At 32.2% G+C, this 13,793-nt stretch overlaps 1 protein-coding gene across 1 annotated transcript; it reads left to right on the forward strand.

Annotated features, from left to right (window-relative positions):
* Positions 1–5,950: 5,950 nt before the first annotated feature.
* On the forward strand, positions 5,951–10,308 carry FPS1 (farnesyl diphosphate synthase 1). The gene is made up of 12 exons (XM_085743171.1): positions 5,951–6,138; positions 7,004–7,028; positions 7,309–7,424; positions 7,539–7,625; positions 7,715–7,831; positions 7,913–8,001; positions 8,481–8,532; positions 9,028–9,123; positions 9,259–9,303; positions 9,383–9,472; positions 9,564–9,635; positions 9,977–10,308. The coding sequence occupies exons 1-12, from the start codon at positions 6,028–6,030 to the stop codon at positions 10,103–10,105; spliced, it is 1,029 nt and encodes a 342-aa protein (XP_085599297.1). The 5' UTR covers positions 5,951–6,027; the 3' UTR covers positions 10,106–10,308.
* Positions 10,309–13,793: the final 3,485 nt, after the last annotated feature.

Raw genomic sequence — 13,793 nt, forward strand, 5'->3', positions numbered from 1 at the left:
ATACAAGGTCCGGGATTTGAACCCCGACCACCACAAAAAATAAATAGACATAGTTTCTTTAATATTTTAGTCACACCAATACCAGAAATCTAGGTCTGTCCCTGAATAAATTCGTAAAAAGTTGATTCATCTATAAAATTTTGGACTTGTGTAACCAAAGGGAGGATTTTTTTCGTGATGTTCTATAAATATCTTCATGAATATACTTTGAACTTTGTGGTATAGTTTGATGAAACCACAAATCCAACTCTGATGAACTTCACTTCATCTATAAAAAACTATATATAAATGCAGCAATGCACATCCTCGTGGATTGCAAGAACAACGAGGCCAGCGTTGGCGAATCTCATGTTCCAAAAGTGGGAACTGACCATCCAATTGGAAACTGACACGTTTCACATAACCAATTAAATATGTGCAACAACATTTCTGATTGGGCAATTGTAGTAAAGATAAAACAAGTACACCAAAATACTTTCTGTTTTTTATTCCTTCACTTCACTTGTGACTGTGAGCACGCTGAACATGCTGAAAATTGCAGTACATGAAGTTAGACACTTATATAAATTAATAATTACACAAGTCCTCAATATTTGACCATAAAAAATAAGTCCACAAATGAAGGCTTTTAATTTAATTTGATTATAAATATACTTTTTTAATATTTTAAAACATCATATATGTCGTCCTCGTGATATTAACTCAGTTGATATGGACAATACATAATATATACAAGGACCCAGGTTCGAACCCCAACCACGACAAAAACAAAAAAAAAAAAAAATCATATATGCCGAGTTTTAAAATTTAAATTGTCGCGCAAAAGTTTAAGTATTTTTGGAAGTTTAAGATTTATTGTTGATCAAACATTATATTATTAATTGTAAAAAAAAATGCCAACAAGCGTCCAGTATTTTTGGAAGTTTAAGATTTATTGTTGATCAAACATTATATTATTAATTGTAAAAAAAATGCCAACAAGTGTCCATAAGGCATTGTGTAAGAACACAAAACTAAAGACGAAACAAGTCAATAAGCAATATTGAACATCACTTACTAACTTGTTTTACAAGTTATCTAATCAGAAAACTCACAATTTTTGGAAATACATATGTTATTATAATTATAGGTCTGGATGTTACTATTATTTTTTTCCTATTACTTTTTAGGAAATGTTAAAGAGTGTCCTTTGGACATTGGTTAAAAGAATTAAAATAGAAAAAAGTGTATTGGAAAATGATGAAAAGTTGTGAATTTAACCTCTTAAAATCAAAAAATTGTTAATTTCAATACCAACCTACTATTTTTGGTTTCCTTGCACTTGTTAGCATTAGGGATGACAAAAAAATCCGCACCCGTGGATATCCGCGGATAAAATCCGCCACGGGCACGGAGTGGATACCTTAATGGATATTCATGGATAAAATAAACAGATTTTTTAGCTACTCGCTAATTAATGGATATAGATGTGGATTTAATGGTATCTACACCCGCAGATATCCATATCCGTTATTAAACCGAGTAAATTACATAAATAACCTTAATATCATTCAACTTCCTAAGAAAAAACCCTAGGTATTGTGAGTGTTATTAGTTATTACGCTCCTTTAAAAAGAAGTGAAAGTGGTTGGGATTATTGTTGAAGCAAGAGCATTGTGTTTGTTGAATATGATGAGCTTTACTTATGCTTTTGTTAAATCAAATAACTTTATTTTTATTAATGTAAAGGACTTTATTTATGTGTTTGTAGAATCAATGATCTTTGTTGTTATTGTAATGTATGGATATTTATGTTTTGCAAAAAAGAAAAGAAAATGCATGTGAAGAACCTTTGTTTCTAAATTTTAGCTAAAAAAAAACTAAACAAATTTTTTATTTTTTTATTTTATAAATGTTATCCATGGATATCTGTATAAACCCGCGGATACCTCAAAATTCACGGATTACCCGCTAAACGGATATCCGCGCGGATATTGATATGGTACGGATTTCATATTTATCCAACGGAGCGGACAAAAATATCACACTATCCGCATCCATGGATATCCATTTACATCCCTAGTTAGCATAACCCTTACTTTTTATAATTTTTTCCCAAGACTACGACAAAGCAAAGTAATTAGAGCACCTTTGTTGGGAGGGCATCAATTCGCCCATCGAACTATGCCAATTTAATGATTGATGCAGACCAGCCGACTTTCCTCAAAGTGATGAAAGCTCGATTTGCTGGGCGAGCATGATTTCAACCAATGAACAAACACTTTATTTATGTAAATAGGCTTGTAATCAGAATTTTAGGCATACATTTTGGTATTCCAAGCAAGAAATAGTGAGAGAGGAAGAGAGAGAGAAGCTGAGTTTCACCATTAGGAAGCTTTGGAGCTTGGATTAAAGCTTGTGGGTGCTTCACCAACACAATTCATCTCTTCTTTGTTAGTTACTCACATAATGCGTACTAAACTCTTTGTGTTAGGGAATAAATGTAAGTAGGTATGATTTTAACGTAGTACTCTTAATTTGGCTAGTTGTATATGTTTTATGCATTCAATATAATCTTTGGTTTAAATACATTCTTATTGCTTTTGCCAACATCCAATCCGCAAACGATATTTTGACTTAGCAAGGGAGAGACTTCGACTTGTTATTTAAGGGACCCTGTTTAAATCATGTATGTATGCTAATTGATAAACATATGGTTGAGTTTATATTCATATTCAACTATCTGGTCATATGTCATTGAATCAATTAGGTATTTTACCTAGCATCAGAAGTTGATTGATAAGATGAATTTCACGTCGTTTTCCAAAAATGAAACGTACGATAAAGAATAGGTGAAGTTATATTTGAAGCATAGAAAATATTCAATTGATTAAAAGGAAGCATTCAATGATTAGTTATCAATGTCTAATTGCGACGCAACTTTCTCAATTATGCTAAAACTCTTACTCATCACATTTTCACAAACATTGTTGTCATTAAACTTGATTTAGAAACTTTTCAATTTTAAGAACGAATCGAATTAAAATGAGGTCTCATTGGTTTGATACAATCCATTGATAAACCAAAACAATACTTAGAGCATTCACAATGGTAGTCCACTAATAAGAACTCCTTAAATGGACCTCATGTGTACACATCACTTATTTATAATTTTTTAATAAAAGTATCTATTAAGGACTCAATGACTCTAATGACAATACACTAATAAGGACTCTAATGAAAAGTACTTAAATAGGTCACACTAACTTTACATCATTAAACAAAAATAATTTATTACTTCTCTTGCAAGTGAGACCAAGTAATACATATTTTATTATTTCTTTTAAACGTGGGACTCATTAGTTGCCCAGGAGAGAGATGATCCTTATATAGTTGCCCGTTGCTTAATAGGGACTCATTTTTTCTTTCTCCAATGGGGGGTCCTTAACAGGGAGTGATCCTTGTTAAGTAAGGACCCCCAATTGGAGATGCTCTTACTATTATTTGAAAGACAAAAAAAAACTTCTTTCTAGAGACCCACTAACATTTTTCATTAAAAGAAACAATTTCTGCAATACATGTGGGACCATTTGTTGAAATGCAGTGATAAAGAGTTATTGGTGGGACCACTTGATCGAATGTTTATTAGATACTAATATTAAAAAAAATTACTCCCTCCGACCCGGATTAACTGAGCCAAAAACTCATTGCACACGTATTAAGAAAAATGTATAAATGAAGGAGAGAGAAAAATAGTTTTAAGTGCACTTGTTAAGAGTATTGGTGCATTCTCCACTATCATAAACGTAAAGTGATATATTTTGAATTGGGAATGATGAAAGTAGTATTAATTAGAGTTATAAAGGGAAAAAAGTAATTAATATTATACTCCCTCCGGTCACATATATAAGCAAAAAAGTACTTTTTAGGTTCATTGAATATATAATGTATTTGGTCTATATATAGTCCAAATACATTAAGTATTGAATGAATCTAAAAAGTACTTTTTTGCTTATATATGTGACCGGAGGGAGTATTGAAAAGTGAAATGACTCAGTTATTTTGGGACACTTTGTTTTTTTGCAAATGGGTCAGTTATTATGGGACGGAGGGAGTATAAATGAGTGATCTGTACAAGTGTGAACTACTTAGACACCCACAAATGAGTATCTCTATCTAACCCTTAGAGGTCTCTTTCAGTTGAATCAGATGTCATGTGCCTCAATCTAACCCTGATAATACGTTCCTACTCGACTAAATAGATTATTCGTAGAGGATACCCGATTCACACCAAAAAGATTATCATCAGCACCTTTTTTATTCTATCATTTAAGTTAATTCCCATTTTTAATTTTTTTACAAGTTACTACAATTTTTTAACGTTGTTAAATACTTTTTGTTTGTCCCCATGAGCTTAGCTCAGTTGGTAGGGACAATGCATAATATGTGCAAGGTTTGGGGTTCAAACCTTAACCCGACCACAAAAAAAAAACTTTTTGGTAAATTATATAGACATTTTTTGAATTCTAAATTGTATTTTTCACTTTAAATTAAAGATACAGTGTTGGAAATTGTGCGTCAAAATAACACAATTCATTATTAATTATCGGTCAATAACAATTGACAGTTTTGGTACATACATAATACATATATACTCGATCTTGACTAAAAGCAAAAAATCTTAATATCTTTTGATCTTAATTATAAAAAAAATTCTAAATTTTATTTTTCGCTTTAAAGATTCGGTGTTGGAAATTGTGTGTCAAAATAACGCAACTCGTTATTAATTATCGGTCAATAAAAATTGTCAGTTTTTGTACATACTCCCTCCGGTCCTATTTATAAGAAAACTTTGACTTTTTAGATTTATTGAGTAATTGATATATCTTGTTAACAATATAGACCAAGTACATCATTTATGCAATGAATCAAAAAAGTCAAATGTTTCTTATAAATAGGACTGGAGGGAGTACATAATACATATATACTCCGATCTTGACTATAAGCAAAAAATCTTTGTATCTTTTGATCTTAATTATAAAAAAGAATTCTAAATTGTATTTTTCGCTTTAAAGATAAGTGTTGGAAATTGTGCGTCAAAATAACGCAACTCGTCATATGTGCGTCAAAATAACGCAACTTTGACAGTTTTGGTACATACATAATACATATATACCCCGATCTTGACTACAAACAAAAAATCCTCAAACCTTTTGATCTTAATTATAAAAAAGAATTCTAAATTTTATTTTTCGCTTTAAAGATACAATGTTGGAAATCGTGCGTCAAAGTAACGCAACTCGTTATTAATTATTGGTCAATAACAATTGACGGTTTTGGGACATACATAATACAGGGAAGCACTTGGGTAACATAATGTTACCGTGACATTAAATCTGGGCCACATAACACATACAACACATCTGGGCCACACAACACAACACCTTTGTGTGACCCAGATTTAATATCACGGTGACATTATGTCACCCATGTATTTTTCCCATAATACATATATACTAAGATCTTGACTATAAGCAAAAAATCTTCATATCTTTTGATCTTAATTATAAAAAAAGAATTCTAAATTGTATTTTTCACTTTAAAGATAAGTGTTGGAAATGGTGCGTCAAAATAACGCAACTCCTCATTAATTATCGGTCAATAAAATCTGACAACTTTGGTACATACATAATACATATTCCAAAATTTCTAAAAAATATCATTGATAATCTATCTCGTTAGCGCAATAAAAAGAACCAAAAGACGGACACGTGTGTCCGCTAGTACATAATAATCTATTTTTTGACTAAAAAGTAAATAAAATACAAAAATGCAAAATTTATTAATTTATGGAAAATAATTTATTATGTCTTTGGCTTCTTCACCCCACGCCAACCACACTCACCGGCTGTGCAGCATCTCTCTTTCTCTTCCATTCCTCTATTTATTCTCCCAATAATAATGCAATTTTAGGAAGAAAAAAACAAAACAAAACAAAACAAAAAACTATTTCTTTCCACCCTCTTTCTTTCTCTCTCATTTCCATCAATGGCAGATCTCAAGTCCACATTCTTGAATGTCTACTCTGTTCTCAAATCCGAGCTTCTCCATGACCCTGCTTTCGAGTGGTCTGAGGATTCTCGTCAATGGGTCGATAGGGTATTCTTCCTTTCATCTCTCTTATCTTTTTTCATAATTGGTCTAATTCAATTATCAAATTTTAAATATCTAAACTTTTTATTTTTTTGAATTTTTTGCTTGTTTTTGTAATGGCTATGTTTTGGGTGTTTTAAATTTGTTAGCTTTTTTTATTTTGATGAGAAAGTTGATGAATTATTTTGATTAAATTTAAGTGGGCCAATGTGATGTTTTTTTTGAGTGGAACTGCGAGTTAAGAGAAAATGGGATGCTAAGGGAGGCCCCACTAAAGGTGGTCAGTCAATTTCTTCGAGATTAGTTATCGGTAAAGTTGGTGGATATTTTGCACCGATGACGTGGTTATCGATTTTTATGAAGTATTAGAATGTGTGACATTGTATTGATTCATGATTGTTGTTGTGATGCTATATAGTTAGAGGTGTGTGTATATTCAAGGAAGGAAATTGAGGAATTTAATGGTTTTATATTTTGTGGCTTGTATGTGTTGTGTGTGTGAAATTTCATTTTTACTATGTAAATGTGATTTTTAAGTTTCAAGTTTATGATGATCCTACAAGTATATGATAAATCTTTGAAAAATATCCATGACATAATTTGCTGTGATCAATGTATGATTTTGTTTATTATGGAATATTTGAGTTAGTTCCATCCCTTTGTACTTGCAATATGTTCAAAGAATAGATTTTTGTTTGTTGTGGAAACTTGCACATGGTTCTGTACTTTTTATGCCCTTTTAGGTTTTCATGAAAATCAGAGCATGATACCCTGATTTATCTTATGTATACATTTGGTTGCCATTTCATTGAAACATACAAATGTGTTTTTATGTCTCACTTTCTGTGTCCTGTGCTATAATTTATTGCAGATGCTGGACTACAATGTGCCTGGAGGTAGGAATTAAGTTTTTATTCTTTTTAGTTTCTAACGAGTAACTTACATCATGTTTTGATTGACGGTGAATTTGACAAAATCCTGGTGACATTATGATTTTGTTGAAACTCTAAAGTGTAGTTTTTGCCAAAATTATGGTCGGACACCGTGATTTTGCCAAAGTCACTATCATTCGAAACATACGTAACCATGCTCCCTTGGAAAAGGAGGGGGTATTTTAGATGCACTTTTGAAATATATGAAGCTTATTGATATAAAGATGCATTTTAACTATGGCAGGGAAGCTGAACCGTGGACTGTCAGTTATCGACAGCTACCGATTGTTAAAAGAAGGACAGGCATTGAATGATGACGAAATTTTCCAAGCTAGTGCTCTTGGTTGGTGCATTGAATGGGTATGGCAATTTTTGCTTTACTAGTTTGTGTGATTGAACTAATTTCAACCGTTTCACAAGTTTCCTGTGGTGGAATTGAGCAATCCTATAATCCTGTATTGATGAATTTTGCAGCTTCAAGCATATTTTCTTGTTCTTGACGACATTATGGACAACTCCCATACACGTCGTGGTCAGCCATGTTGGTTTAGAGTACCCAAGGTTTGGAGAAAAAAAAACATGTGGTATCATGATATTATTTTTGTTGTTGTAGGGATAAGATAATCACCTTTAATTATTCTATGATGTAGGTTGGAATGATTGCTGCGAATGATGGAGTTCTACTAAGAAACCATATTCCGCGTATCCTTAGGAAACACTTCAAGGGAAAGCCGTATTATGTTGAACTTCTTGATTTATTCAATGAGGTAGTACAAATTTCAGTGTTTGAATTATGTGGATTCATCTTGCTCATAAGCTAAAAATTGACCGTGTTAATTTTCTTTTAGGTTGAGTTTCAAACTGCTGCTGGACAGATGATCGATTTGATCACCACACTGGAAGGAGAAAAAGACCTGTCCAAATACACCTTATCACTGTGAGTACATAAAAAATAGGACAACAATTGTGTAGAACTTATGTTGATGGACCTAGTTAAATGTAAAATGTTGGCTTTTATGTTATTGTTAGTATTGGAACCAAGCAAAAAGAAAAAACTATTCTACCAGATAACAGTTTTATATGACATCCATCAGTGTCAAAAGAGAGATAGCTGTTTTTTCTTTTAGATACATACTTGGCAATCTTTATGGTATAAATTGAGTAATTCCTTGTTATTCTGCTATCTTACAACAATTTTTTTTAGTGCTTCTTGAAATTTCCTGAAAGAACAATGTAAAATTCTTTTGTTCGTACAATGCGTATGAGTTGAAATTCGGTTGATACCTATTGTTCTCTTCTAGCTAGCTAGCAATGTGTTAAGCTTCAATGCAATTTTATACAATTCAATTCAGTTCTTGTCAAATTCTCTTTGTGTGTTGAAAAGCAATAATAAATAGCTATGAACATCTTCTGCAGGCACCGGCGTATTGTTCAGTACAAGACTGCCTATTATTCTTTTTACCTTCCTGTAAGTGTTATATCATACTTTTTTGTTGTTTTCCTTATTTCGGTTTCTTGTCGTTTTTCATTGAGATACTGATGAGAAATGATTCTTCAGTCACACTGTATTTCACAATATAGTATTTTTTTGCAGCAAGAAAAACAGAAGATGAAATACATGTAATGTGTTCTTCATTTCGAAGTCACATCTTTTCCTTTCATCTTCATTTTTTATATTGTAAGAATTAGATTTTGTTTCCAATGAGTCTTCACTTAAAAGAAGTTACTTTTTTTTATTAATGGCAAATGCTAGTATGTTGTTAGTAATTGTTATATGTTAGCATTTTTCTCCTTTGCCAGGAATTGAACCCTCGACCTTTATCTCCTCAACTCCTTTAATCCCTTAACGAAATTACTTATTTTTTATTTTCTATCTGTTTCATTTTGAAAAATCCTTTCACAATGGAACATATAACCTGTTTTATGTTATTTATCTTTGTATATGTATCTCCTATTTTCACAGGTTGCATGTGCATTACTAATGGCTGGTGAAGATCTGGATAACCATGTTGATGTAAAGAACATTCTTGTTGAGATGGGAACATATTTTCAAGTTCAGGTACTTTTTGTCATTCAGTTGACCATTCACACTCTAGAATTCTGTCTCTCTCTCTCTCTATGTACTGTCTGTCACTATCAGCTGGAAATCTCCTTTAAAAATGTAGTTTAACCTAATTTTTTTGTTCTCATTCAGGATGATTATTTGGATTGCTTTGGTGATCCTGAAACAATTGGAAAGGTGAGTGCACTGGATCATGCATGGATACTGGAAACATAATTTTCTTTTTTGATCTCATTTTAGTTCTTTATGAAACCAGATAGGCACAGATATTGAAGACTTTAAGTGCTCTTGGGTAGTTGTGAAAGCATTGGAACTTTGCAATGAAGAACAAAAGAAGGTTTTACATGTAAGCGAGCATCTTATCATTTCCCGCTGCTTCTTTCCTTCTCTTTTTTTTCTGCCATGATTAAACTGAAATGACTTTTTGTGGTGAACAGGAGAACTATGGGAAGCCAGATCCTGCAAATGTTGCTATAGTCAAGACCCTTTATAACGAGCTTAATCTCGAGGTTTGTTCTTTGTTTATATTCCCTCCACTTCTAAATAACTGCCATTTTAGAAGAAAAAAAAAATCAAGCTGACTATCTTTTCCAATTTTATCCGCAACAATTTTAAACTGTTAATGTACCAATTCATTGATCTTACTATCATAGCTGTCAAATGCGGCTGCGCCGCCCGCTATCGCGGCGCGTAGCGGATTTTTTGAGAAGGCAAATGTAGGTTGCCAAAAGCGAAAGATCATCTCCACACATTTTTTTAAGAATATCATGCAAAATAAGTTAAATTTTTCGACACATCATGATGTTGTTGATTTTCTTTGACTGATTTTATTTGAAATTTGAATGTATAGGGTGCATTTGCGGAGTATGAGAGTGCGAGCTATGAGAAGCTTGTAACCTCGATTGAAGCTCATCCCAGCAGTGCAGTTCAAGCAGTATTGAAGTCCTTCTTGGCTAAAATTTACAAGAGGCAGAAGTAGATTTCCCTTGTAGGACAAATACCAACATTGTTTGAAGATGCAATAGGAGCTAGCTGGAGTCCTGTTTTCTGTGTGGAGCTGACTTTTTCAAAGTCAAATTTCTTACCATGTCTTTTTTAGGGGGTGATTAATCTTGTTGTACTTTATTTTGTAAACTGTCTTGTGATACTGGTTTTTATTCTTAATAACTTTTCTTTCTGGAATATTTGGATTTTTGTTGTTAATTTTTTCAAGTTCAGAGATAGACCATGGTTTTGCCTGTGAAAGAAACATAGAAAATGGATAGAGGAAATAAAGGGAAGAGATTGTCATTATAGTAGCAAACTTCCAATGGTAGTTGCCTTAATATGATTGGTTAAACTTTTTTTTCACTTGGCTTCGTGTATGGTCATTGATCTGCTGTTTAATTATTGGGATTTCATAACTATTTCATGCAAAATCATTTTATTTGAAATTGCAATTTCGATCTAATACAACACACAATCACAATAATTAATTATGAATTTAACAGTGATTGAATTTACCAAGACTTTGATGATTCATTATATTGCTGTACAACTTGCAAGTCAGAACATACTGATTGATGAAGTAAATAGAGAAGAAGGACTATATTTTGCAATAATATAGCGAACAGTTGCAGGAACAGGATTGGCAGGTCTGTTAATGATGTTGAAACACACACAGACAGTTAACACTATATCAGACAGCAGATTTACACAAGTGCAGCAGGGTCAGGTTTGGTGGCAAAAACCGAGCAGGGGAAGGCTTAAGTACAACGTGGATGCGTCTTTTTCGGTACATTTAAATGTTGTTGGTTATGGTATGTGCATCCAAGATGATGTTGGGAATTTTGTGAAAACAAGGACGATGTGGTCAAGCCCCGTGTGTGTGTCGGATATAGGTGAAGCATTGGGTTTGTCACAAGCTATTCAGTGGGTATATGATCTACAACTTCCAAATGTTGATTTCGAGTTGGATGCCAAGAGGGTTGTAGACTATTTTAACACGGGTAACAATGATATACCCGAGTTTGGAGCCATTATTGATGATTGTAGGCAGCGGTACTGTAATTCTTATTTTGAAAACTCTAAGGTATAGTTTTCTAGGAGACAAACAAATGAAGTCGTTCATAATTTAGTTCGAGAGGCTACATTCTTAGCTAGTCCCCATGATTTTAACGTTGTACCTTCTTGTATTTGGTCTTTGATATATAATAAAAAGCTATAAGCTATTTCCTTTTAAAAGAAAGACTATTAAGCAATACTCCAAATTTTTTATGCCGACTTTTAGTGACCAGAATGTTTTTTTTTCCTACAATAACTATGCTCCAAATAAGCAGTCACACTTTGGCAACCGGTCGTTTCCGGTGTTCATATACTTTTTTAGTAATACACCGACATACTTTTTGTGGTCGATAATGCACTGATATATTTTTGTGTGTGGCCAATTTATCGCTAAAATTATATAAATATATGTCTTTTATGTTTTATGTGGTGGACAAAACACCGATAATTTATGTAGATAATATCGCACCACAATTTATATAAATATATGTCTCTGGTTAATCTACAATTCATTTTATTGTTTTTTTTTATTTCATTTTAGTCTGAAATTTTTTCTTTATTTACTTCCGTCAAGTGAATCATGTCTCATGATGGGAAAGTTGAAGATCCCGATATGAAGCTTTCAAGAGGACAATTAAGATTTTTTTAACCCCGCCGATAAGTTATATGAGATGAAGACACAACTTAATCAATATTTTGTTGATCTTGGTGAAAATCAAACCGCATCTACATGCACCGTGAATATATTTGGGGGATGATAACGACAAATGAATTACTTTTTTCATCCTGAGATACTTAAGGATGATGACCATGTTGTATACATGTTTTTTCAAGTGACTGAAAATAAGAATTTACATCTTTGGGTTCATTCGAACCGTAAGTGTCCAAATTGTTAGTAGACAATTGGTGTAATGTTTTGGAGTTTTAAGTTAATTGATGTAATGTTGTCAATTTCTCTAATGTTGAATTGTTATTGTTATTGAATTATGAATGATGATGTGTTTTTATTAAATTATAAAGCAACTATTTTTTTTTACGGTAAAGATATGTTAAACTTTATTATGTCTCCCATTTGTTCAAGATGTCGGAAATTAAAATGTGAGTACCTCTTTCCATTGAACTGCAAATATTGGATTGCAATATAAAATCTAAAAATCCAAAAGAAAAGTACAGAAGTGAAAATCCAAATATTGGAGTATGTGTTAATAATAATCATTGATTACAAAACAAAATTGAAAACAAGGTTACAATAAATTAAAAATATAAAGTTACAGAAGTGATAATATTTTTTTAAAAAAAAAACTAGAAAAAGACATTGTCTCTATTTCAAATTAAGCGTAGAGAAATAAATAACAATACAACATTTCCTTCAAAAAAAAAAAAAATAACAATACAACATTATCTCTAAAAAAAAAAAAAACAATACGACATTCAATCCTAACATTTCTATTTCTTTTAAATTAAGGATAGTTCCAACTTATCTTTTCCATTTGATTTTTACTTTTATCGTATGTGTGATTCAAGCATTCACATGCTCTAGCACGTCTCTGTAATCTCAACAATCCTTGAATTGAAATTTTGGCCTCTTCCTCACCTAGCCTTAACCTAACTTTTGAGATGTAAGTATAAAGGGAGATAGAGCCATGGGATGAAAATCATGCATAGAGAGAGAGAGAGAGACTATGAGTCAAAGCTAACCTTAACCAAACACATCCATGCCCACAAATAATTGACCTCTACCTCCCTTTCAAAGAGAACATACTGCTTCAAAACACCGACACAATTAAAGAGAAGCAGTAGTGAGGAGCAAAGAGAAGAGCTCACACACCATTTTACTCAACAATTAAACTCACAACCATTATTTTTTATTTTTTATAAAATAACAACACCACAAACATAGTGAGACATCAAATAGCGAGATAACATTTTTCATCTCCCTCTTTTGCCATCACGGCATAGTGCCGCCCCCTCTCTCTCTCTATGTGTGCGCGCGCATGTGCGTGTGTATGGCCGAAAAACCATGTTGTTTCGATTGAAGGTTGCATGTGCTCAATTTAAGTGTCTAACATTTTCTCTTTTTGTTTCATTATCTCATTTTGCTTTCCTTTTCTCAACATCATTGTTCCTTCCCTTCAAACAAAATGAAATCACTATTCCCTTCCAGTTGAAAAGAAAACACTCTTTCGATTTAATATGTTTAATTATTTTTATTTTTTCTTTTGTATATATTCATCCCTTTCTCTTTTTAATTAATATTTTCTTTTTATTTTGATAATAGTAAATCACACACTTTATACTTGACCAAAAAAAAAAATCATACACCTTATATTTGATTTTTTTTTAGTTACACCCTCGTTTTATTGAGTTACGTTCAGACACATTTTAAATATAATAAATTAATTTGCTACATTCTTGTAACCGACTCAAATTTTTCACGACTCCACTAAAACCGTCTTGCCAATCTCATTTTATTTCTAGTTACAATGACATACTTGTAGAGAGAAAGAAAATGAGATTTGGTATGGGGTTTTGATTGGTATTTTGAGAATTTGATTTAGTTACAAAGATATATTAGTCAATTAGTCAATTTATTATATTTAAAACGTGTCTTGTAATTAGATAAA

The sequence above is a fragment of the Medicago sativa genome, chromosome 2 (assembly GCF_051527215.1).
Source record: "Medicago sativa cultivar Bolivia chromosome 2, Bolivia_mono, whole genome shotgun sequence".
Lineage (NCBI taxonomy): Eukaryota > Viridiplantae > Streptophyta > Magnoliopsida > Fabales > Fabaceae > Medicago > Medicago sativa.

Excerpts from the sequence above, each read along its gene's own strand:
- FPS1 (XM_085743171.1), top strand. The coding sequence starts at position 6,028 with ATGGCAGATCTCAAGTCCACATTCTTGAATGTCTACTCTGTTCTCAAA. Across the intron at positions 8,002-8,480 it reads TCCAAATACACCTTATCACT|GCACCGGCGTATTGTTCAGT; the intron begins GTGAGTACATAA and ends CATCTTCTGCAG. Across the intron at positions 9,636-9,976 it reads ATAACGAGCTTAATCTCGAG|GGTGCATTTGCGGAGTATGA; the intron begins GTTTGTTCTTTG and ends TTGAATGTATAG.